Source organism: Xenopus laevis, chromosome 1L (genome assembly GCF_017654675.1).
Source record: "Xenopus laevis strain J_2021 chromosome 1L, Xenopus_laevis_v10.1, whole genome shotgun sequence".
NCBI classification, from domain to species: Eukaryota; Metazoa; Chordata; class Amphibia; order Anura; family Pipidae; genus Xenopus; species Xenopus laevis.
Genome location: NC_054371.1, coordinates 181,900,078 through 181,925,784, shown reverse-complemented (window position 1 = coordinate 181,925,784; position 25,707 = coordinate 181,900,078). Strand labels below are relative to the sequence as shown.

General features: G+C 36.0%; 1 protein-coding gene across 1 annotated transcript in view; it reads right to left on the bottom strand.

Moving 5' to 3' along the window:
* Nucleotides 1-25,707, bottom strand: part of fbn2.L (fibrillin 2 (congenital contractural arachnodactyly) L homeolog) — a 142,749-nt gene that overhangs the window by 92,103 nt on the left and 24,939 nt on the right. Inside the window, exons 5-6 of the mRNA XM_018264131.2 lie at nucleotides 23,325-23,420; nucleotides 4,668-4,865 (exon numbers count right to left, since the gene is read on the bottom strand). Of these exons, the coding sequence (XP_018119620.1) occupies nucleotides 4,668-4,865; nucleotides 23,325-23,420 (294 nt within the window). The remainder of the gene's footprint in view (nucleotides 1-4,667; nucleotides 4,866-23,324; nucleotides 23,421-25,707) is intronic.

Genomic DNA, 25,707 nt, shown 5'->3' with positions numbered 1-25,707 from the left:
TATATCTATATAAGAGTTTACATTATACTTGATAAATTACAGTGTATTTAGGCACGTGGAATTTTAAATGTTTCAGTTTTATAGACTGGTGGGTTCTTTTCTGGTAGTATATTTAACAAATGTTGATCACCAAATCAATTTTATGTCACATGCTGTTTGTGTATTTAAAGATAAGTAATCCAGAAACAAAATAAACGGTACGAATGTATGTATATACCTACTTACAGCTCTCAAGCAGTGTTGTACATTCCTTACTGGAATAACAAACAATGGGGGATTAGGACATTTTGCAAAATGCCCAAACACCACTATTAAAACACATTAATAGTGCCAGCTGAGGGTGGTTGACATTCACAGTGTACAGTACAACTTAATACATGGAATAAATATAACTTGAAGTCACAGCTTTTGCATTGTGAGATGTTCCTGGATATTTATTTCTCCAAAAATGTGACCCCGCTTCCCTCTGACATTATTTCAGTGCTATGCCTTTGATCTCTGCTGAAATATCCAGTGCAATCTAAAAGTAAACACGCTTCAAAACTTAGTCCATGAAGGGAATATAAAGAATGTTTCTAAGTATCACTGAATCAGATTGTACGTGTAAATTACTCTGTTTCCAAATTACAACTTTTGAGTCTGAGCTGGTTCATTAAAGGATAAGATAATCAACAATTGTAGGGATTTTTATTTAAAACTATTATACATTACTCTTATTTGATATAGATCTACTTGCAGAGAAAAATGAAGGTAATGTTTAGTGCCAACTGAAGCAGGTCTGACACTACACTGTTCTGCAAAATTTTAGCTTTTGTGTAAAAATGTTAGACAGCATAACCAAGAACCAATTCACTCATTACTCTTTATTTCTGACCACTATATAAAACTAAGGCTATTTCACTCAAATTTAATTAGAGATACCTTGTCATTGTATGTAGCAAATCTTAGAGTGGTCTGATCACTCCCGTTCTGTTCTGCCTGCCCTATGCTCCCTGTACGTGCCATACTCTGTCTGCCCTATACTCCCTGCATGTGCCATACTCTGCCTGTCTGTGGTACATAAGCCTGGTATTTGTTTTGGGGGTTTGTTAGCATTTGAAACAAATTGTTAGGGGTCCCTAAGGTGTTTAATCGTGTGCTGAGGGGTGCTGTGTTATCCACAGGGGAGGAGGCATATGGATTTAAGGGTAGGTCTTAAAGGACCAGTAACATCAAAACTTTTTACAAAAAAATTCGTTAGAATAGAACGAAAAAAAAACACCAACACAAATTAAAATTTAAAATAGCAAAGCCTTTATTAAGAAATAACTTACAGAAACTCCTCTTCCTGTCCTCTACAGAAAAAGTGAAAGGGCGACCATCCATCCTGCAGCACTCAATATCTCCTCCCTGGCTATTCACAGCTCTTCTTCATCCTCCTTCATCCAGAAGCAGTAGGAAGGCGATGTCAGTGGGCTCCCCATTGAAGTGAACCAGCTGGGCGATTTTGCTTGGGAGTCCGGACTGGGTCTGATTATACGGAGTGGGGCGGATACCGGTGCTGGGGAGACCAACAGCAATGACTGCAGACAAGGACTGTAATGCTCCGCAAAGCATGGACTGTGTTTAGGCAGTAAAAATATAGAAGTTTGCACCGGCCCTGCTGCCCCCACACCGGCATGCAAAGAGCCGTGATACCCGAAAATAATAGTATTACAATTAATATTTCCAAGGCAAATGTGCGTGGCCCCTCGCAATGAGACACTTCGATGGGCTTCAACAAAAGTAGGTAGAAAGACAGGGGTTTATTCGGTACCAGGAGGCTCTCTCTAAGTTTCTAACGAAGGGCTGACTAAATACGATGTTTCAACCCGAAATTCGTCCTGTCTGTGATTAACTGATCCGAATTCCCCCAGCCCCCTCCTATCTCAGGTACCTCCCGGTGCATGCACATCAACCTGGCAGCCCAGCTCTTACCTTCTGCTCTAAACTGCCAGCCAGAGGGGTGATAATCAGAGATGTCTCCTGCGACTGATGGAGCTGACTGAGGGCATGTTGTACACACGCCATCTGCAAGCAGCCGGTCCCTGATCTCCCATGCGAATATGCCCGGTTCCCTCTGCACCCTCCTATCTCAGGTAGGAGGGTTCGGTTAGTCACAGACAGGACGAATTTCGGGTTGAAACATCGCATTTAGTCAGCCCTTGATTAGAAACTTAGAGAGAGCCTCCTGGTACCGCATAAACCCCTGTCTTTCTTCCTACTTTTGTTGAAGCCTATCGAATCGTCTCATTGCGAGGGGCCGCGCACATTTGCCTTTGAAATAATAATTGTAATACTTTTCGGGTATCACGGCTCTTTGCATGCCGGTGTGGGGGCAGCAGGGCCGGTGCAAACTTCTATGTTTTTACTGCCTAAACACAGTCCATGCTTTGCGGAGCATTACAGTCATTGTCTGCAGTCATTGCTGTCGGTCTCCCCAGCGCCGGTATCTGCCCCGCTCTGTATAATCAGACTCAGTCCGGACTCCCAAGCGAAATTGCCCAGCTGGTTCACTTCAATGGGGAGCCCACTGACATCGCCTTCCTACTGCTGCTGGATGAAGGAGGATGAAGAAGAGCTGTGAATAGCCAGGGAGGAGAAATCGAGTGCTGCAGAATGGATGGTCGCCCTTTCGCCTTTTCTGTAGAGGACAGGCAGTGGAGTTTCTGTAAGTTATTTCATAATAAAGGCTTTGCTATTTTAAATTTTAATTTGTGTTGGTGTTTTTTTTTCCTTCTATTCTTACAAATTTTTTTGTAAAAATTTTTAATGTTACTGGTCCTTTAAAGGAACAGTTCAATGTCAAACTAAAAACAGGGAAAATAGTTAGTTAGCCAAAATGTTATGTATAAAGGCTGGAGTGAGGGCATGTCTAACAGAACACTACTTCCTGCTTTTCAGCTCTCTAACTCGAGTTTTTATTTTGTACAGTCTATCTCTTTGCCCAGTTTTTATTTTTACACTGAACAATTCCTTTAATATAACAACTTTTTTTCACATATAAATGATTAATGATATCCCTGCAGTGAGCACCAATCATTTGCTCTTTTGGTGTGTTACCACTATTAATGTGGACATGGTCTTGTGGTAACATGGGTGGATGTGGTTTAAAAAAACAGGGAATAGTCATCACTGGCTTCCATTATCAGACCTCTACCACGTGGCCAGAAAAATCCTACTATTTCTGAAAGGTTAAAAAAAATTGTTAAAAATATAGAAAAGTTAAATGAAAAATAGTCATGCCAGTTGTCTGCAAATCCACTTGCATATGCAGCAAGGGAACAAGGCACCGTCTGGTCTGTGCTGTAGATACAGTAGAAGACTGATGATTAAATGAAGTAATAAAAATACAAAAATTATGTGTTAAAGGGGAAGTCTTATAAACACAATTTAGAAGAATTTGTGTAAGAAGCATGTTTGCCATACATAGGCCTCAGGTAACACACACACACACATATATACATATATATATTTAGAGGGAGCGAGTAAAATATACATGCAAATGTTTGAATAGTGGCTTATAATGATTTTCTTGGCAAAATGTTTCTTCTTATTTCGGTGCAACAACTTTTCTCTACTCTAGTTCATAAAATATATTTGCAATTTCAGTCTTTCATAATTATTTATTAATACCTGTATAAAAAGGGGTAAAAAACTTTAAACTAAACACAATTAAATATTTAAATTAGAGACATCATAAATGCTAATATTCAGATTCTAATGCAGAATATTGACATACAGTAATGCAATGAGTTAATATATCAGTAGTTATTCCAACATGAGTTGGTTCTTTCCACAAAACTTTTATCTGATTGGGTGGTATTATTTCTTGGGTATTTCAAAAGAAAATGTCTATTGGAAGCACTTCCATCAACCCAGCAAGTAATCTGTCATTGATTCATTCCAATGGTATGTTCCTTTTATAAGGTTAACCAGAAACCACCGTTTTTGACTCCCAGATATAGTGCAAAACGTTTGGGAATTCTGAATTTAGTATTATCATTAATAACTGTAGTACGGTATGTTGTTTTCATTAGTGCTGAGTGTATGGATGCATTGACTAGCCTTGTACTTGTGTTAGAAAGAGCTTATATGATGACTTGGGGGTGGAGCATTTTTAAAATATTAGGATTTAAAAACTATGCAAGGTTTCCCACCACCATGGGAAGGTTTTATTTACTGTCAAGATAGTATCACAAAATAACGGCATATAAAGTATAATTAAAATTAAAACTGCCTGTAATTGATCCACCCATTTTAAGTTTAGGGTGGCCCTCACAGGGGGTTTTAAGCTTTGGAATTTGTTCCTGGCAGATTTGTATTTTGTATCCTGGCAGATACATGAAATAGTTTCAAGATAGGGTTGGATGCCTTTTTAGCAAGTGAGAAAATACAGGGTTACGGAATTAAACTCTTCATACCAACTTTGTCCAGGGACTGTTGCCATTGGATTTTATCCCAGGCAAGCAAATTGGAGACAGTTTTAGATGGGTTTTTTCACATAGTTAAATGTAATTGCATATCAGGCAGGTATCACTTGAATACAATGTTGAACTTTATATTGGCATTTGTCACTACAATAAGGTTAGTAAAATGTCAATCCAAGAAACAAACATTTGGATATACAAAACGATGGTGCTGTTTACCTTGGCATGCTCCACTACGTATGTTTGGAATAAAACCACGTCTGCAAGGTTGTGGCTGAGCAGGGCACATTTCACATGGGTGTCCCCAAGCACGTCCAATGGTGGCACAGCAAAGAGTTTTTGTGCAAACTATACCGGTGACTTGACCCTGGCACATCTGATTGCTTACTTGTGTAAAACAAGGTCCTGTTCTATAGTCTGAAAGAGAACAGAGTGGAAATCTGGTAAGGACAGACCAGTTTCTAAAAACAACATTATACAAATTAGTAATCAAAATGGTGTACACGGATATACACAAAAGGGATAAAATATATGACACATAATACTTTTACTGTTCAATCCAATATGTAAATTAAAGGTGTAGTTCACATAACAATGTGTTTTTAGCAATATATATACAATGGTACTCTAACATAATTTACAATCACATTTTTAATAATAATAAACCTAGTAACCAGGTAGAAGTTTGGAAGTTAGAATAGACAATGAATACAAGGTCTGGATACAAATATAAGCAATAATAAATATTAATAAATATAAAAATAAAGCCTCAAAATCAATCTGTTTTTGGTTGCCATAGCATAACTGAAACTAAGCAAAAAGCATACAAGCAACTACAGGCATGGGGTCTTCTGAATCCAGTGCCATACATGAATCTTAAGAAAGGTCAACTCATAAGTCTATAAAATAAAGAGCTGGTAATCATGTAAATGTATTAATGTCAGTAAAAAAAAATGTAGGTGCCACATGTGAGGCAAGTCCAGTTGCTCTAGGTTTACTTCTACTAGATATACATGTGGTGCTGTTAAATTTCAGCAAATGATTGTTCACTCTCAGTAAAGATAGAAAAATCTAAACCCAGTACCAATGGCATACAGCCAGACACATAAACCTTACAGTGAAACAAAACACAAGTAAACATAAAATTACATTTTTGTTATGTGCTCAACACAAACATATGGCTTAACTAGTTATCAGCATAAGGCATTTTGAATTAATCAGTATGTGATTCTGAGCAGCTCCCTGTGGGTACATAATGATGTAATGGAGAAATTATGCCTTGGGTGTATCTGGGCAAAGATGCATTACAAAAGTGGTTTTGTTCAATCAACTGGCCATACTTAACTTCATGATTTTTATTTATTTATTAGAGTCATTCTCATTTTTTGGTAGCATATGCTATAACTTGAGCCATCACTCAAACCTTTGTGGATCATTTTCTGAAAATTCCTGTTTACTAAAAAGGTTACTATTAACTATTTATGTGCAAATTTTTTTGCCAAGTTTTGCTGAAAAAACAAAAGCCCACAGACAACACCTAGGGGCCCATTTATTAGCCTTGAATTTATCTGGTTGAGGTTTTTAAGTTGAAATCTTGCAATATTCATGAAAAAAACTAACATTTTTAGAAATATATTATATATACCCAAAGCAGCTAAAAATCTGAATCCAAAAATACTCCATCTCAAACCTGTCTAGGTCATGTAGGAGGCAGATGTCTGTCAATTTGTTTCTTGACATCGTGATCTGTGCTAGATAATCAGATAAAGTCAGGGTTTTCGTCCGATAATCCGGGTTTTCACATCGACAAACAATTTTGTTGTGAAGTTCCTTTGCTCCGACTTTTTCAATAATAATTATTGATAGCTAGTTCAAGGGAGTTTGGTCAACTTTGTTTTAATAAAAAAATTAGATTAATTCGAGTTTTAGTAAAGAACCACCATAATATATAGTAAAAAAAAAAAAAAAAGTTCTGTAGATTGGAAAAAGTTGTCCGAAAAAACTGCCCATTTTCTTCAAGGTGTTTTATGAAGTCTCGCTGTTGTGCGAAGTTTTCAGCAAAGGGGAACAGGACAGATTCACCCGTCACTAGTAAAGAATGCAATAGGGGGAGGGCCATTTTTCTTAGAGCTTACAGGCTAGTTCCATACGTACAGGACTGAACATCTTTACAAAGTATAGCTATAATAATACAGTGGTGTGAAAAACTATTTGCCCCCTTCCTGATTTCTTATTCTTTTGCATGTTTGTCACACAAAATGTTTCTGATCATCAAACACATTTAACTATTAGTCAAAGATAACACAAGTAAACACAAAATGCAGTTTTTAAATGAGGGTTTTTATTATTTAGGGAGAAAAGAAATCCAAACCTGTGTGAAAAAGTAATTGCCCCCTGAACCTAATAACTGGTTGGGCCACCCTTAGCAGCAATAACTGCAATCAAGCGTTTGCGATAACTTGCAACGAGTCTTTAACAGCGCTCTGGAGGAATTTTGGCCCACTCATCTTTGCAGAATTGTTGTAATTCAGCTTTATTTGAGGGTTTTCTAGCATGAACCGCCTTTTTAAGGTCATGCCACAACATCTCAATAGGATTCAGGTCAGGACTTTGACTAGGCCACTCCAAAGTCTTCATTTTGTTTTTCTTCAGCCATTCAGAGGTGGATTTGCTGGTGTGTTTTGGGTCATTGTCATGCTGCAGCACCCAAGATCGCTTCAGCTTGAGTTGACGAACATGGCCGGACATTCTCCTTCAGGATTTTTTGGTAGACAGTAGAATTCATGGTTCCATCTATCACAGCAAGTCTTCCAGGTCCTGAAGCAGCAAAACAACCCCAGACCATCACACTACCACCACCATATTTTACTGTTGGTATGATGTTCTTTTTCTGAAATGCTGTGTTACTTTTACCTCAGATGTAATGGGACGCGCACCTTCCAAAAAGTTCAACTTTTGTCTCGTCGGTCCACAAGGTATTTTCCCAAAAGTCTTGGCAATCATTGAGATGTTTTTTAGCAAAATTGAGACGAGCCTTAATGTTCTTTTTGCTTAAAAGTGGTTTGCGCCTTGGAAATCTGCCATGCAGGCCGTTTTTCTTATGGTGGAGTCGTGAACACTGACCTTAATTGAGGCAAGTGAGGCCTGCAGTTCTTTAGATGTTGTCCTGGGGTCTTTTGTGGCCTCTCGGATGAGTTGTCTCTGCGCTCTTGGGGTAATTTTGGTCGGCCGGCCACTCCTGGGAAGGTTCACCACTGTTCCATGTTTTTGCCATTTGTGGATAATGGCTCTCACTGTGGTTCGCTGGAGTCCCAAAGCTTTAGAAATGGCTTTATAACCTTTGAAATTGAACTCAGGTGTGATAAACCACAGTTAAGTTATTTTTTAACAAGGGGGGCAATCACTTTTTCACACAGGCCCATGTAGATTTGGAGTTTTTTTTCTCCCTTAATAACGTAAACCTTCATTTAAAAACTGCATTTTGTGTTCAATTATGTTATCTTTGACTAATAGTTAACGGTTTTTGATGAGCAGAAACATTTAAGTGTGACAAACATGCAAAAGAATAAGAAATCAGGAAGGGGGCAAATAGTTTTTCACACCACTGTAAGTCAAATCAACTGGACTTGCTGTTTCTTTTTCTCATGAAGACGTTTTCACCTGGCTTTCTCAATTCTTGTACAAAGATCTTTCTGGACTTATAAACCCCGGAATCTTGCATCAGCATAATTTGTCTTATATAACAAGCATGGGGTCAGAGACCTCATGGAGTCAAGTTGTTGATTGTATTAGCCTGATTGGAGCTATGAGGTGAAAGATGCCAAAACAGCATTGTATGTGGCAGAATGTGAACAAGTCATTCTGAATTGAGAAATCCAGTCAGATGACTTGCAAAACATCTTCAAGAGAAAAAATACAGCAAGTCCATTTGATTTGACTCATTATTATTATAGATATACCATGACCTGGATGAGAGCCTTCACATACATCCTTACAAAGGTTTTCATAAAACAATGGTTAAAAAGCTTTTAGTATGTGTAAGAGATACAACAGAAAACAGTAAAAAATCTATCTGAGACCCCAACCCTCCCGAACAAGATGAATGTCATTAGAGATATTTATAGATTACTTACTATTAAATTAAGACATATTACTAAAAGCAAATTGTAGATGAACCTACAGTATAAGAATAAGCCACTATAATCAGGGAAAATATAAGCAAAGATCACAATGTATCAGGTACCACACAGGGAATATTATAATACAGGTTTTCCATTGCAAAGCATAATCTCCAATGATTTATCTAGCATTTGGCCTATAACATTTGTGACTCGTCACCACTCTTCAATTGTCAAAGTAATAACAAATACAAATATAAAGAAAAATTATTGATAACAATTATTTGCACAAAATTACTAAACTTGAAATATGTGATTTACACGCTCCTGCAAATTCTGCTGTTACTTCCCATTTTTTTCTATATAGTGCAAAATAACAAAGTTTGGCAGGTGGCAACTGACCTGTGCTGTATATTTGTGTAAAGTTATGTACCTTCACACATTTTTGGGCTTTATTGATATTAACCGTTTGCTCAAAATGTAAACATTTGGAACTAAAAATTGTGCCTTGCATTCTCAAAATCCACTGTAGACAGAAGACTGAAATTGAGTTGTAACAACTACGGGGTTATTAATCAAAGTCAGAATTTATCTCAATATTTTCTGCTACAAACTCCGATCAAATCTACCCAGGTTTTTTCTGCTTATTTATTATTACATTTTCCCGAGAATTTGCTCTGCGGGAAAAAAAAAAGATTTTCATGATTTTTTCAAATTTTTTCATCCTATTTTCACGTTTTTTTCGAAATTTTCACCCGAAAACTTTGGGGTATTGCACGAAACCCAATGCACATTTGGATTTTGGATTTTTTAAAAGTCAGATTTTATTAAAAAAAAAAAAACACAAATTTTTCGTGATTTTTGCATTCGGAGTTTAGTAAATAACCCCCCAAAGTTACAGAGAGTGTGGTTCCCCCATACCAAACCTAGCTCCATGGCAACCATGAGTTGAGGATTCTAGTGGATTTTCTCATCACCTCCATTAAAGATCTGACAAGGGATATACCATTTCTAAAGCATCTACACAAACTGCAATTTGGCAATGCATGCTAGCTTTTTCTCTAGGTGCAGTAATACAAAGGGGTACACATTTGAGTTTTTACAGCAATTAAAGAGATTGTGAATTCAAATTCAAGTTTCCAAAACTAAAGTTTTTGAGTATCAAATCCCCAATAAAACTTTAATAAACTAAAATTGGCATTAAAATGCTGACAAGTTCACATAGAAGTCAATGGAAATGGTATGTTCAAATTTAAAGATAATTTTTCATAAACCTAAGTTTTCTTAAATTAGTGAATATTCAACATTTTCAGCTTTTACATTTTTATCAAATTATCAAAAAGAACATGAACATTTGAACTCTGATAAATCTGCCTCTGTGTCCAATAGACACCATTGTGTTCAATAGACACCATTATTTTTATTACACCCAAACAATGGGTTACTTCACAGAGGTAAAAAAGGCAGACAATGACACGAGCCTAGGCTAAATGACAGCAACTACAAATAGAAAAAACAGCAAAAACTTCATCATAGAAGTATGCCATTTGATCAAAGTATTGTCTTTAAAATAACCAGGCACTGAAAGTGAGATTCTATTTCTACCACAATGTGTTAATATGAGCTTATTTAAAGATGGAAACACCGAGTAGGGAGGATGATTATTAACTAAGCATTAAACACGATTTAGTCACTTCTAAAAAATCTAAAATATTCTGGACAAAGCTATATAATACTGTACAGGTACTAAACATCTGCAATTGCAGACAACTTGCATATTAGAATTTACAATCTTCATGTGATGACTACAGGGAAATAAAGTAACTTCCCTAAGCACACAAATGGGCCTATTTATGTATTTCCTAATCGGAGGTACCTGAACATACAACTTGTGTTTACTTTGCCTTATTATGCTGCTTCTATGTTGACTTTGAACATCTGGCACCTTCTTGTTTCTGTATGTATTTAATCTGACAGTTCCACCTTCTCAGATGCCCTGCATGTACCTGTGTTTACACTGGAATGTAATCTATTTACTGAGCTACCCAGATTTATAATTCTGCTATTTATTGACACTACCAATAAATAGTTTATATATTTGACTATTTTGGAAACTCAAGTAAACAAATATGTTATCTATATTAACCAACTTTAGTTAAAATGTATGAGGCCCATTTATACAATCATGGCCTTATAGTATTTTAAAAAAGTTAAAAATGATGCGGGGCTTTCTTTTGCATAAACTATGCTAGCTGAATATAAAAGCTTATTCTCTAAATAAGTATTTGACTATAGAAAGCTCAGTCAACAACCACCTAAATAATAACATTATGAATTAATGTGCAAGTGGCTTGCCTTGGTCTTCAGATGAGCTGCAGTTATACATAAAATACTGTTATAGAAGCTTTGAACTAATTTTAGTGGGTATTGGATACAACATGAAGCAGCTTTCCGTTCATTTCGAGAAGGAACTGAAAATCCGTTCATTTCGAGAAGGAACTGAAAATCTGTGGTCCGGAATTTCTCAAAATTTCAGCGATGCCCAAAGGTGCATTCTATAAGATGCACCTTATTTTGGTTCTATAATGACTCAAACTCAGATAATTTTTTTAATAGTGCTGGCATCTTGGAATATGGTAAATTATATCTTTACTTGTTCACTTAAAATTGGATAATATTAATTTGGGTATGCTTTCAATTATAAGCCTACTGCCTGTACCAATTCAGTTGTGAGGTAAAAGAGTAAAAGACAACTCATCACAACAAATTGCTTTCTTCTACTTAACTGGAATGTAAGGGGGTTATTTATCAAGGTCTGAATGGACCTTATTTATCATTAAAAAAGTCAGAAAAAATTGGGTCGGGCAAAAATCCGATAACTTCCCGAAAAGTACAAATTTTTCGTATACTACTACTGAAATTATTGGATAACATTACGGACAGCAGCGCAGACACTGGGACCTTCCCAGGTCCGGACTGAGAATTAAAATAGGCCCTGTCATTTCAGGTACTCAGAAGCCCAATCAGCCCACATAGAGGCCCAAACAGCCCCCACCAGCCCACTAAATACTGACTTTCTATTGCACCTTATAGCAGCCCCTCTGGCATTTGCCAGAACCCATAGATTGCCAGTCCGGGCCTGGACCTTCCCCATTGACTTATACAGGACCTTGAGAGGTTTGAGATGCCGGATTTTTGGAGTCAGACTTTTAAGACCATCAGGCTTTAATAAACTAAAAACCAGGAATAATTAGAATTATTAATAAATAACCCCCTAAAGTGTGTCATTACTTGCTTTAAAACTGTCTACAAAACTAATATCTATTTGTCAAGCTAGCAAGGTACATATTTGTATTTGAATCTTTTCAGTATTCCTAATGCAGTTTGGTTTATGACATCATTGTTTTAATATTGTTCAGCCATAACAAATGGTTCAATTTTTGGCACTTAAGATGTTATGTAATTACAGGTGAGACATTAATTTAGCAAAATGTTATCCTATGGGATCTTTAGTAGTGTATTTATAAAAGGGTGAAAGTTAGAGCTCACCATATGATTAATACACTTCTAAAAATCCCATAGGAAATAATAAAAAGTGGTTGAGTTTTTCTGTGGTAAACATTTTCAGAAATCTGCCCCAAACTATCTCTTTGCATTATATAGAAGATCTGTCATTTGGGTTTAAGCAAAGTTATTATGTTTAAAATATACGTTCTTCCATTTAAATGGAAAATAATATAGTAATTTGGACTGAAACACATTAAAAGGATCAATTTTAAATGACTTTGAAACACAAATAATTTCCATTAGGTGTTTATATTTGTTCCATTCTGGAATGCTAGTGCTGGAATGGAATGCTGGAGAGAGGTGCATTTTATAACAGGAATTGACTAAAGCTTTGTAAAGAACTGCTTCTTTTACCCTTTAATAAATAGGAGAATTGTGGTCTGGATAGTTGTCTGTTATTTTCTCACTAGTCCTATTTTGGAGTCTGGTATATGTTTTAACTTTCATGATTTCTTTGTAAGTAAAATAAGAATAAGATATATATATATATATATATATCATATAACTGATCTTAAACAGACATGGCTGCTGTTTTAATACCTCCACTGGGACAATGAAAACACCAGCTTTTATTATTTTGTTAATATTTATTCCATTAATAAATATTTTTTTTTTACATTTACTGCTATGGAACGCATGAAACAGTAAGAGCACAAAACATCAGAATCAAGATGGGCAAATTCAATTAATGTAATGCATTTTACCCATTTTATTGCTGTTTTGCAATATATATACATTTTAAAGAAGAATATATGCCCTGGTGCCAGCAAAAAATTGCTTAACTGTGGCACTCTGGATGTTTTGCCTTGACAAAGACCCCCATGAGGACTGAAATGTTGATGTAACATCTTTCTGATAAGACTATAGTATTTTTTTCTTTTAAGAAAGCAGGTACCTTGTTTTCTCCTTTCCCACAAAGGAATTGCTGAGTAGTTTTTCAATACTATGTAATGGTGTACAAAAATAAATACCCGTTAACATCCTTCTGTATGAAAGAAAGGTCCTTCTCATTTCATTCCGTCACACTGTATCCAAACACATAAAGAACACCCAAACAAACAGATGGACAAATGCACATCTTTATAGTAAGATATGCCGTGAGTGCTTGCAGTACCTGTATAAAACTTGAAATAGTATGCTTTTCTCTTAGTCACAACTTGAACAATGCCTCTAAGTGAATCGGTGCTACCCATTTCAAAGATATAAATGGTCACCAGTTTAAAATGTTAATTAAATTGGATTGGAAAAAAAATCTATGCTGATAAAGATGGTTCAATGTTTTTAGCATGGCTTAGCCTTAGTAAAGTATCTTAAGAAAATTACATTATATCAATCTGATATTCTTGAAGAAGGTAACAATTACTCTTGATTGAACTAAAAAGAACAATTTGAGCCCATCTGTATTTGGAGTTATGCAGACTTCATAAGGAGAATGTGAAGAATGCATTGTAACATCAGATTGAAATAAAATATTTACAGTGGACTGCTTAAAGAATAGAGATAACAGGCTGTTATCTGTTAGTGATCAAATACATTGCATTAAACACAAAAAATATACCAACAGATGATATCCACTGTCACATGAAAGTTCAAAAACACGTAATCTACATCTGGGAATAATACATATGGTAATAAAGATTTAGGGAAAACACCAAATGTTAACCAGTATTCAGAATACATCCCTAAGACTGAAGTTGCATAACTGTAGAGTTTGGTATGAAAGAGCATAAGAGTAATCATGAGGTATGGTACAAATATCCACACACAAATCTCATATAAGATGTTGTATGAGCTGACCTAGCAACTGCCCATGTGATATGTTATACTGACCTAAGTACTTTAATGTATGATGTTATTAGGATATCACTATTAAAATGGGTTTTATTTTTTATGAGTCAAAGTGCATTCAGGGCATGGATCTTGTCTATTTGAAATGATCATGGCATGAAGCTAAAAAAACATCTGACCCTGGGCTACAGTGAGTAAAAGAAACCAAAATGCACAACAGTTCGATGGGCATCAGTTACTGAAAACCAGGCTAGCTGCAGGTACATTTAAAATTCTAATATAAGCCTAATATAAGTTTGCAACCCAAACAATGTAATTTGATCATTCAGATAATTTAGAAAAGCAGTATTGTATTCAGAAGATGTGCTATATTCATTTTGAAAGTATTAAAATAATAAAATAAAATAAATCAGTCCATTGGTGTTAGTTTTTTTTACCAGGGCCACATTAGTAAACATTGCTGGCTTATTTATTACCATGATTAGGAAGACTTCTGACACAAATTAAAGTAGAAAGTTAACGAGAAAAGAAGTGAAACTTCTCTATTCATTGTCTCTTCTCCTTCATAGTGAATTCCATAACAGAGTATGAGTCTTCCTACATGGAATACACTAGCAAGGCTAGAACTAGGATCATGCTACCTCTGCTGCGGTCTATTGCCTCTCGAATAAATGGAGAGTTTTGCAAGAACCTGTGTTCAAACTTTTTCTTGGCAGGCCATATGTTTTCTGCAGGGTCTTCCTATGATACAACTTGCTACAGACAACAAAGGTGGCCTTAAAGGAACAAAGTATTGAGCAAAATGTATAATCAGTATTCAAGCCAAAGATCAGGGTAGACAGAAATAGTCACAGTCTGCACCCAAGTCATGGATCAGGCTGGACTACTAGAATCCATGAATAAACAGAGATCAAAAACATAGAAGATTAAAAACATGGGTGGCTTGGAAATCCCATTCTTAGAAACCTATTCAAAGGTAGTAATATGACCAAGCTGTGGCTTTGCACCTAGCAAATGGTAATAAAAACTGTCTCCCTTTTGAATCTCTTTAGAACTTACAAAGGGACCTGTTCTTTAAAAAAGTTTCAGCAGACTAGCAATGGACTAAGACATTTAATGGCTACAGAAATCACTTCACACTGCTACATACTTCAAAACTTCTAGATTGATACTGTATGTCTGGTACTATGTTTCATCTGGATTGAATACAATGTTCACAAATGATTTTGATAAATGTTGTAGAAAGAGTGCCAGTAAAGCAGATATGTGGCACATATGGTGGACTTGTCCAGTTATAAGTACTTTCTGGAAGTATTTCAATAGATCTCTAAAATCACTTTTTCCCAAGCATCAATCTCAGTCAGAAATCCAATAGCTTTAAGTTGATGAAACCTAATCACTCCCCATCACACAAATTACTCAAAAACTTAAATCCAGAGTGTAAAAAAATATAATGCGACAATAAACTCAGCTTTTACATTTTGCAAACACTAGCAATCGTTACTATTCTGTCTGTATTCCTATTTGATAACATCATGAGATTCATAATGGATAACTTAGATGTATACATTGCTCTAGCTCAGGGGTGTCCAACATTTTGGCTTCTCTGGGCCACATTGGAAAAAGAAAAATTGTCTGGGGCCACACATGAACTACACAAACAATTTTGATTTGTAAAATTAAAGAAAATACACAGAAAAGAACTACAATACCAGTTGGATAACCATATGGAATACACATTGGAATATTGGAATATAGGACACCTGGATATTAAACAGACTTATTATTATATTTCTTATTACTAAATGGGCAATGGGCCAGAGTCCCCCATCCTCCCTAGGTCACCAAATTGTTCCTAACAAGACTGAGGTGGTTAATGTGTCTGGACTTAGAGAGCACAAAGTGTTATTTCACTCTTGTTTTCTCTGTCATTATTATAGATTAGTCAGGCAGGCAGGGGTCAAAAACAGGAGTCAGATATCAGAAAACAGACAGGAATACAAGTACAGAGCACCAGGAACTCACAAAGAATGATCCTATAACGGGCAATGATCTAAAGCCCAAATGCGCCTTTTAAACATTTTGAATTCCACGCCATTGCGCGCTGACGTAAGCACGCCAGTGCGAATGCGCCTATAAAGGGAGCAGAGGCGCGCCCTAAGAACCGGCAAGGAAGAGGACATACCTCTCGGCAGGCATCCCCGCCGAGGGGGCAGCAGGCGTCCCTGCCGACCCCCTTCCACTAGACCACCGCGGTAAGCTATTACAGGATCATATGTAATAATACTGGTTGGGGAACCGAACACCCCTAAACAACATTGTCCTCAGTTAAAGATGTTATACCTGAGACTGCCCATACAGTAAATAACCCCTTCCAATAATTAAAAATTTTAAATGTTATAAATAAAATACTCTGTCTGTGATAAACAATTACGAACACATTTCCCAGAAATGTGTTTCTATTTGGATTAAGTTTCAGCATGTCATGAAAGATTATTAATAAAACACAGTTCATGAAATTAATGTTATACAAATCTGTGCTGTGCTGATACAAATACAGCTTGAATGACAATCATATTCTTTAATAGGTTTAACATGTTGAAGACCCAACTTAGCTCTGTTTTGATACAGATCTCTCTGACAGGGCTTCTGGCTACAATGTGCTTCTTAGATCATGAACTGGCATCTATGTTTCTCATCACCAGTGATTGATCAGTCTGGCTCACATTCCTTTTCTATCAAACTTCAGTTTGAATCCAGATCAGTCTGCAGATCTGTATGATGTGAATTTCTATAGTTCAATGCCTCTACAATCAAGCTTAACACATGTAATAAAACTGAAACAACAAATAACTATTTTATAAACCTAGATGACATTGATGATTTTTACTGAGTAGTTTTTTCATCTGAGTGATGTATTTGTATTTGTTTTGAATTTGGTAAGGAAATCTTTAGAGGCCCTTTAAGGGATTTCTGGTTGGAAACTCTGCTGTTTCCAGAAACATTTCATTTATTTCCAATGTACTGCTAATATAATATTCTGCAGAGGAAGCACTTCAACACTTTCCAGTCATACATTTCTCAATTTGTATTTTCCTACTTTGAAATTAGCATTTAATGGCCTATAAGTGTGCACATTGTGAAAAAACGTACAGTACAGAAATGGAATCTATTATCCATAAGCTGTTTATTCACTATGGCTCTGAATCTAATTCTATAAACTAGAAATCCAACCCTAGAAGGGGATGCCAGGCAAAGTCTGAGAAAATATAGTCCCCATGGATAGACACACATGATGGTCATAATTAAAACAAAGGCAACAACCCTAATGATTCCAAGGATAGGCTAAACAAGGAGGGAGAGTAAACATACCCTACTCAAACCTTTCCCCACTGTAGGTAGAGTGCAATACAAACACAATTTTGCAAAAGTTAAGTTCAGGTAGGTTTATTGAAAATCTATTAGCAGAGTAATTAAGGTAGAACATAAAAAGAATAATGGTACAAGCATGGTATAAAGCTGTAATAGGTTTATGTAAACTGATCACAAATTGAAATACTGACTGTGTTACAAGAATATACTGTGTAAACTTGTATTTCGTCCATGTTAATGTACTGTATTGAAATTAAAAAAAAACTTTGTTAAAAAAAGAAATCCAACCCTAAAGCCTAGGATAAAGTAAAGGCAGTCCTAATGTCAGTAAAATATTTTAGAACATTAGAAAAAAAAGTCTCCCAAATATTGCACTGCGCAAAATAACTTATTGTTTTCAAGCACAATTGAAATGTTTTATTTTCAATTTTACAGAGTATTTAAGTAAAAAATAACCACCTCTCCCAAGAAATCTCTTTCTTCCACTCTAAGCCACTTTTTTCCACTCTAAGCCACTTTATAGTACACAGAACAGGTATATGAAGTTTTATATTTATCCTCAATTCAGCATAAATCTGTATTGCATACACGCTGTAGTAGTACAGAATGTCTATTACAAAGCTTAAATTGATATTGCATTGGGTGAAAGCAGTTAACCTTATAAATATGACAAAAGCTCATAAGAGAGTCATCATTTGCCAAATATTGTTATTTCTAAATAAAAATTTATCTCATCTGGTTTTCACATCTCGAAAAGCCAGGTAGCAAACGAAATGTAATGACACATAACATGAAAAAAGAATGAGAAACTAATTTATGCACTAGGTTTATTATTTATTATGAAATTTAGAAATGGCCAAGGGCCTGGTTACAAAATCCAGTAATCTGGATTTAAGATTGCTTTACAATTTACTGTATGGTGTGGGGGAATATTTTTTTCCTAGGAATACTAGAAATAAAGCCAATCTTTGCTCATAAATATGACTAAATATGAAGTGTACGCAAACACAGGAGGGGATTTCCTGACTACATTCTGGTTGCTTGCATTAAAGATTCTTTTTTAAAACTTGTTCTCATATACCATTTCATATCTAACAGGAACCCATGCTGAAAACTGTTATTGAATTATCAGTAACCCCAACAACTATTAACTGCTTTTCAGCAGCCTAATAAAACATGACATATTTTGGTGTAAAGTAATGTAGCTATGATCATCATCAACATGTATTTATTTAGCGCCAACATACTGCGTAGCACTGTGATGAGCTTGCATGAACAATAAGCTGCCATGTATAGTAACAGACAACACTTAAAAAAGCTGATCTTTGACTGGTTCGTTAATTTTTATCTCATTGTAGACAAATAACATAGCTGCCCAAAAGCAGTTACATGAAAGCTGGTTTTTCTGTCCATGCCATGCTGAATAACTGCATCCCGTTAATTTCTTAGCTCCACTTACTTCTCATTGGTCAGTGACCTCTGAAATACCAAATGGCATGCTCTCTTTTGAAAGTTCACATTCAATTCAAATCTGTTGTATTCTTAACATTCACAACACCAGTGCATGGGACAGACATACAGTATGCCTCAAGAGCTGGCAATTATATGCAACGGAGAGAAGCCTTTTTTAGTTTAAAACATGTAGTGCCACATTTTACTCACTGAATAGAATTATATGTGAATGTACATACATTCTCTTCACAGGTGTTTTGTCTGGTTGGCAAATTAGACAGAAAACAAATTAATTGATCATCGGCATCTTCAAACATGCTTCTAGCTTTCAATTGGGTAATTCCCAATAACGATTAAGCAGAAGGAAGCATGGCATAAAATTCGTTAGTGAGTACGGTAAACTTAAATCCATCTTTAGAGCAAGTAGAGGTACATTCTCATAATATTTACATACTGCCACAGGTCTACATGGGATAAGGCAGCTGCCAATCCTATAGGGCATGCTACCATATTCTTAATTTAGGAATAGACTGTCTATGACACATGAGACTACACCCAGATCTTCCTAATAGTCTTAATTAAACAGCTTGTCACTCTTCACTGTAGTCAAAGGGAAAACACATCTGGCTTTGAATGTGGAATAACCTTCATATCATTACTGCAAATCATCTTCTACTAGTATGTGATCTAATAAGGAATATTTGAGCTAAACTAATATGTCCATTGGTTACATTATGTGCTATGGGTACTTTCCATCACTTTGCTTGTGACCTGAGTTTTTTAGATAAGGGTAGTTTACCATAACTTGGATTTATGAAGCTTGGTAACCATCAAGTAGTAGGTACTGTTTTAATTCAGAGAAAGAAATAATTTTTTAACATATTTTTTTCCTTAAAATTGACTTATAGGAGATGGTCTCAACTTAATTTGCAGCTTTCTCTATATTGCTTTTTCAGATAATAGATCCTAAACCTGTACATGGAAGTGTGAAGAAGATGATGCATTAAATGAAAATCAGCAACCTAATCATCTGTCTATAATTAAATAGCAAACTAGTCTCATCATGGATAGTATGTTAGAAACTTTACAGAACACTACTTTCAGTGCAGTGCATTCAGGCATAATTACAAGTATTATATGCATTTTATCAGATGCACAGTGGCAATTTTATTTTGATTTCCTTCCAGACTAGCAAAGAGACGAAGAAAGTCTTGGGGTTTCTATTTTATTATCCCATCTTAACTCAACTTCAAAGATCTGGGAAAAATGATTCTACTACTGACATGAGGATCTGAAGATGAGCAGGTCTAGAATAGTATGAGCATTTACATACATATACGTATATGTGCAAATGCTATTTTTTTTATTATTTCACACCATTTTGTAGTGGACAAAGGGTTTTACACTTCATACAGAACATTCAGTACAGGGTAAATATGACAAATATATAAGACAGATCTTTGGTGGATGAAAATATCACAAAACCTTCTTTTATAAAAAAAAAAAAAAAATATTCAAGTCATTTAAAGCAATACTGTCATCGGGTATTACACTATGTCATCTCCATGATAGACTATGATTGTTTGAGTCAGTAGTTGCTTCATAAAACATCACTGCAGAAGCCTTAATCAATTGTAAATGTTTTGATTTAGATACAGTAAACATCCCAGTACCTAAATTGTATGTAGAAGTATACGTTTGTTTGTACTTTAAAACAAAAATAAAAGGATAGTTTTGTTTTTATTAACTGGAGGATTGGCTTCAATTCAGAAAATACTACAGGGTTAAACCCCATTCTATTTTCCGAGAAAGAAAACTAGCTAGCTACTGTAACTTTGCCAGTCATTAGTTACTGCTCAGCCTTCTGTCTCCAGCCAGGAAATTAGTCTGCTAAGACTGCAGATAGCTGAGCAACCAGTCAGAATGCATCATACAATGAGCATAAAAGGCCACTTGTATGAAAAATATACATGTGGTTGAAATTAAGGGAAAGGTCTATGTAAAACATGCTCTAGACTACAAAATTTTTAAAATTCAGGGATACACAAAAATTTGAGGTTGTGCAAAGGGGTTGATTCACAATGTTGCAACAAAAGGCCATCTAGCTAAGCAAGATACTACAGCTTGCAACATTATATCAAAAGTATATTTCTGCTCTCTATGTGTGCTAGAGCAGGAGGCCCAATTTAAAACCGTATGGCAATTTAAAACTGAATTTCCTGCAATCTTTAGTCATAGAGAGTTATCTATAATTTGCCCTGAAATATTTTCATTGCTGGGAAATGTTTGTGAGAAGGCACCATGCTATTGATAATGTGTAGTAATGTGAAACTGTGAGTGCAGCCTGAATTGTGTCTTCAAGGAGACTGATCATCTAATTTCAAAGAGGGTAATTTCTGGGAAATACTATGCATTATTGAAGTATTTAAATTAAAGATTCATTTATTTACTGCACTGGCACTTTGTAGAAGTGATCTTTGACACTATTGGCAGCTTTGTCACTAACCAGATTAAACCGCACCTGTTTTGTTGAGAGGCAGAAAATTTCCATAGGCTAGAAAATTATATGCAGAAAAAAAGAAACTGATATACCTGTTGACTTAAAAAAATTATGCTATTTCCAATTTCATACCCCAGAAAACTGTCTACACCATGCAATTTGTTGCACAGTGCCTGTAGAATCACAAAACAAATATTTGTCGCTTAACCCCAATCTGGAATGGTACAGTATCCAAGAAGATTTCTAGGAAATAGTGAAAATGAGCTTGAAAGAATAAAAAAGAAACTTTGATATGCCAGAAAGTAGGCATTTCTAACAGCTAGCGCTGCTAAAACCATAACCAAGGACTTCTACTGCTAAAGCAGTTCCAGTGACAACAAGCCAATTACAAGGAAAGACAAGCCAGGCTCTTGTCCTAGTTCTACTCTTCTACCAAGCTGGAGTTTCTGGGCAAGACTCCCATTATTCTGGTTAAAATGAAACTGACAGAAGCTTTTCTTTGAAAGCATCAATGCTTGTCAGATACACATGCAAAATGCAGAACAAAGAAAGCAAGCTTTTAGCAGGTTCAAAATCCAATTTTCTATGTTTTGGTTTTTATTCAGGGGCTCGTTAGAGAGAAAATAAGGCAATTGTCATACCCTAAGGGGCTGGATCTCCTGTAATTTTTCTTATATACTGTAGATTGCTTATTTTATTGCATTTACAAAAAATATTTACTCTTTGGTTTAGAATTCTTTTCAGGTGTTTATCATTTCTCTTTACTTTTAAGAGAAGCTACTTATTTGGGGAACAGATAAGCTCTTTCTCTTTCTGCAGAGCAGGTGTGTAGCAATAAACATGTCAGGGTTATTATCTAGGTTCAATGACCCCGACTAAGGCCCCAGAGGCATAAATTCAGTGGTTTAAGACCAGGAAATGTTATGCCTGTTTGAAACCAAAAGCTGTTTTTCAGTTTTTGCAGTTTCTAAGCAACCTGATGGTTATTTCAAGGCAGCAAAGCATGGTGAGGTTATAAAATAAGTTTGTTTTAATACATAGTCTTCAGTTAACCATTATTCTTACTGTTCCACAGCTCTAAAAATTGCTTTCATTGCTTATACAGCTGTTATGACACCAGGTGGGCTCCACAGGCCCTAAAAAAAAGACATGTACTAGGAAACAAAGTCACCCAACATACCACATAAGACTGGACCCTTGACATTATACCACATATCAAATTGACTGCCTTTTAACTACAGTATATTGTATTGTGGGTAAAAAAATGCATCGACTCTCACCCAAAAGTGCACTTTGAACACGGCAGCCACGGTTGTGAATGAGCCCTCTATATCTGTATTAAAAGCCCCATAGCAATGAATGAGCAGATTTTACCGGTCATTTGTCTAAACGAAAGCTTTTGATTGGTTGCTATTAGTTTCTAGATCTGATGAAGACTTTGTGGTTTTTATTATACTACCCCCCAATATTTCACACTAGAGAACTCCAAAACAAATGCATAATTTAATAACCACAAAGAATAACAAATAACAAATTATATAATGAGACCTCATGCAATGAAATGCATACTTCTTAACTTTATCTAAAGATTACAGCCATTACAGGCCATCATCATGGTGAGAAGTCTCCAGGATAAGCCTTGGATATAACATTACTAGTAGGGATGCACCGAATCCACTATTTTGGATTTGGTAGAACCCCTGAATCCTTAGTGACTCGGCCGAATACTGAACCGAATGCTAATTTGCATATGCAAATTAGGGGTGGGAAGGAGAAAAAAGTCATGTGATTTCCCTCCCAGACCCTAATTTGCATATGCAGATTCGGTTCGGCAGGGCAGAAGGATTCGGATGAATCCGAATCCTGCTGAAAAAGGCCGAAACTTGGCCGAATCCCAAACCGAATCCTGGATTCGGTGCATCCCTAATTACTAGGTTACCTACCGCTACTGTGAAATGCTTTTTGTTTCCTGTGTAAACACAGATTAACATCTATCGCTCACAAAGCCAATTCTACATATCCAGAGCTTCAAAAAATAAGCCAAAACTAGCACATAATATCTAGACAAGATCACCTTACCTCTTTCACACTGAGGTCCAGTAAATCCATAAACACAGGCACATCTGTTCGGTCCAATACATCGCCCCCCATTCTGGCAGCCGTTTTCACAGACAGCTAAAAAATACATTATATAAATCAGAAGGCAATCACAGCACATCATTTCAACATATTTACTGTTTTATTTAATGAAACAAGCAAAAATTTAGTTTTAGATGCTTCAGTATCTAAACACCTTCTTAATTTAGCAAAAATCAAACATGTCAAAAAAGCATAAAAATATAAATAGTATGGAGCTTAGTAGAAAGAAAGATGAGAGGTGAACATGCACATATGCATCATAATATTTTATCATATCATTTCATTAAAGCAGAAATCTCAGGATTCAGTGAGGCTTGAAGGAGAACTAAACCTTTAAAATGAAAATGATTAGAAATGCCATATTTTATATACTGAACTTTTTGAAACAGCCTAAAGTTTCAGCATCTCTATAGGAGTAATGATCCAGGCCTTCAAAGTTGGCACAGGAGTTTAACATCTTAGATTTTGCTAGGAGAATCTGTGACAGTGCTTTGAGCAGCTGATGAACAGCTTAGGGGTCATAAAACTGAAAATTACATTTGAGCTGCCTTATACCAATTATCTGAATTATATATCAGCCTTATAGTGTGTCATTGAAATTATATTTATTCAGTATATTGTGTGTCGGTACCTAAGCTCAGTAAGTGACAGCAGAACAGAGTATGTCCCAAAACACACTTTCACCTAAATACCAAACAGTTCTTCATGTTTTCTTTTTTCAGTTTAACATTTAAAAAGTTATTTTGAAGCATAACTAAAATTATATTTAAAATATTGTTATGGAATAGTAAAGCCAAAACAGGCCTCTTTGCTGTGCAAGACTGACCTGCTTTTTATGCCAAAAGAGTTATTTAAAGGAGTCCACCACCCAAAAAAATCTTTGTACAGTGAAAGCAACTTTACAATATACATGAATTACAAATATAAAAAAGTTTGCATTCCTTGCTCTGACTCTTAAAACAATTGTGTAAGCCACTGGATAAAGATAGGGTTGCCTGCCCAGTTCCAGATTTAGACAGGATTTTGTAATGAATGATGTGGCGATCAGCCACTCACCAATAGCATTGTCATATCCCTACCAAACATCACAAGCCCACCCACTAAATGTCACCAACCCGTACCCTGACAACACCAAACCTGCCCCCAGCCCAGATTTCTCTACTCTGAAAGGTTGCTACCCTATTAAGAGACCTAGAGGAGACTTTACCCTGATACATTTTTTTAACAGTCTGACCAATCAAACAGAATGTGATAAATAAACAATGCCTTTGACTGCAATTACATTTACAAATAACTTTAAAATCATTGTAAATAGTTACTTCATGTGTTTCGGAAAAGTAGCTTAGAATTACATTAACTTAATTATAGAAACAGGTTTTAGGTGGAGGACTCCTTTAAAGAGGAGCTACAAGTCATTTCTGAGATTTACAGAGCAGGTCCAATAATTGTCTCCATATATGGTATTTGAGCCTGTAATTATGTTTGTAGTTATGGTCACGGCAGCATTCCGATGAGTTAAAAGTGCAAATAGTTTCAAATATGGCCTTGTTTATATATTTCTGTTGCCTTTGAAGGATCAAAATATAATTTACAAAAGAAGAGACTATCTTTGATGACTAATTTTATGCACTGAGCAATTGAAGCTATAAAAAGCTATAGGTTTTGTTATAAATAGAACCAATGAGGTCAGAACAGTGAAACCAAAGACTAATTTCATTATACACAAGGTTCTTAGGGCCGTGGTTGACAGGGAGATTTGTCGCCCGCAATAGAAATGCACAACTGCAGGCAACAAATCTCTCTGAAAAAGCTTCTCCATTGGCAATAACTGAAATCACTGGTGGTAAAACCTACACATCACAAAGTCATCTGAAGTTACCTCCTGAGGCAACTTCAGGTGACTTAAGAAGAACGAAGCGGGAGACAAATCTTCCTGTCAGCCACAGACATTACCCAGAGCACAAGAAGTTATTCAATCAGACCCCTCTCCTTTAAAATTACTATTATTTGTTTTAACAATAAAACACATGTAGGGAATTCCTTATTCTCTAGTTGCTGTGCAGAAGTGAATTCCAGTGTGTGCATCATTGTCCAGGGGCTGATGACCACTTCCTGTCACACTTCAGTGTAGTGTTGAGCAAAGGGTGGATCTTCCTCTTTTTCCTTCCACTTCAGGAGGGAGTAGATGTTGCTGGGAGCCTGGGATTTAGGCCCCAAGGTTGGTGAGACCCATTGTGAAGTTGGGAAAACAGGGACCCATTAAATCAGGACATGGTAGTTTTCTGTAACAGCACTGATTTCCCTGATGCCGGGTGTGGGGATC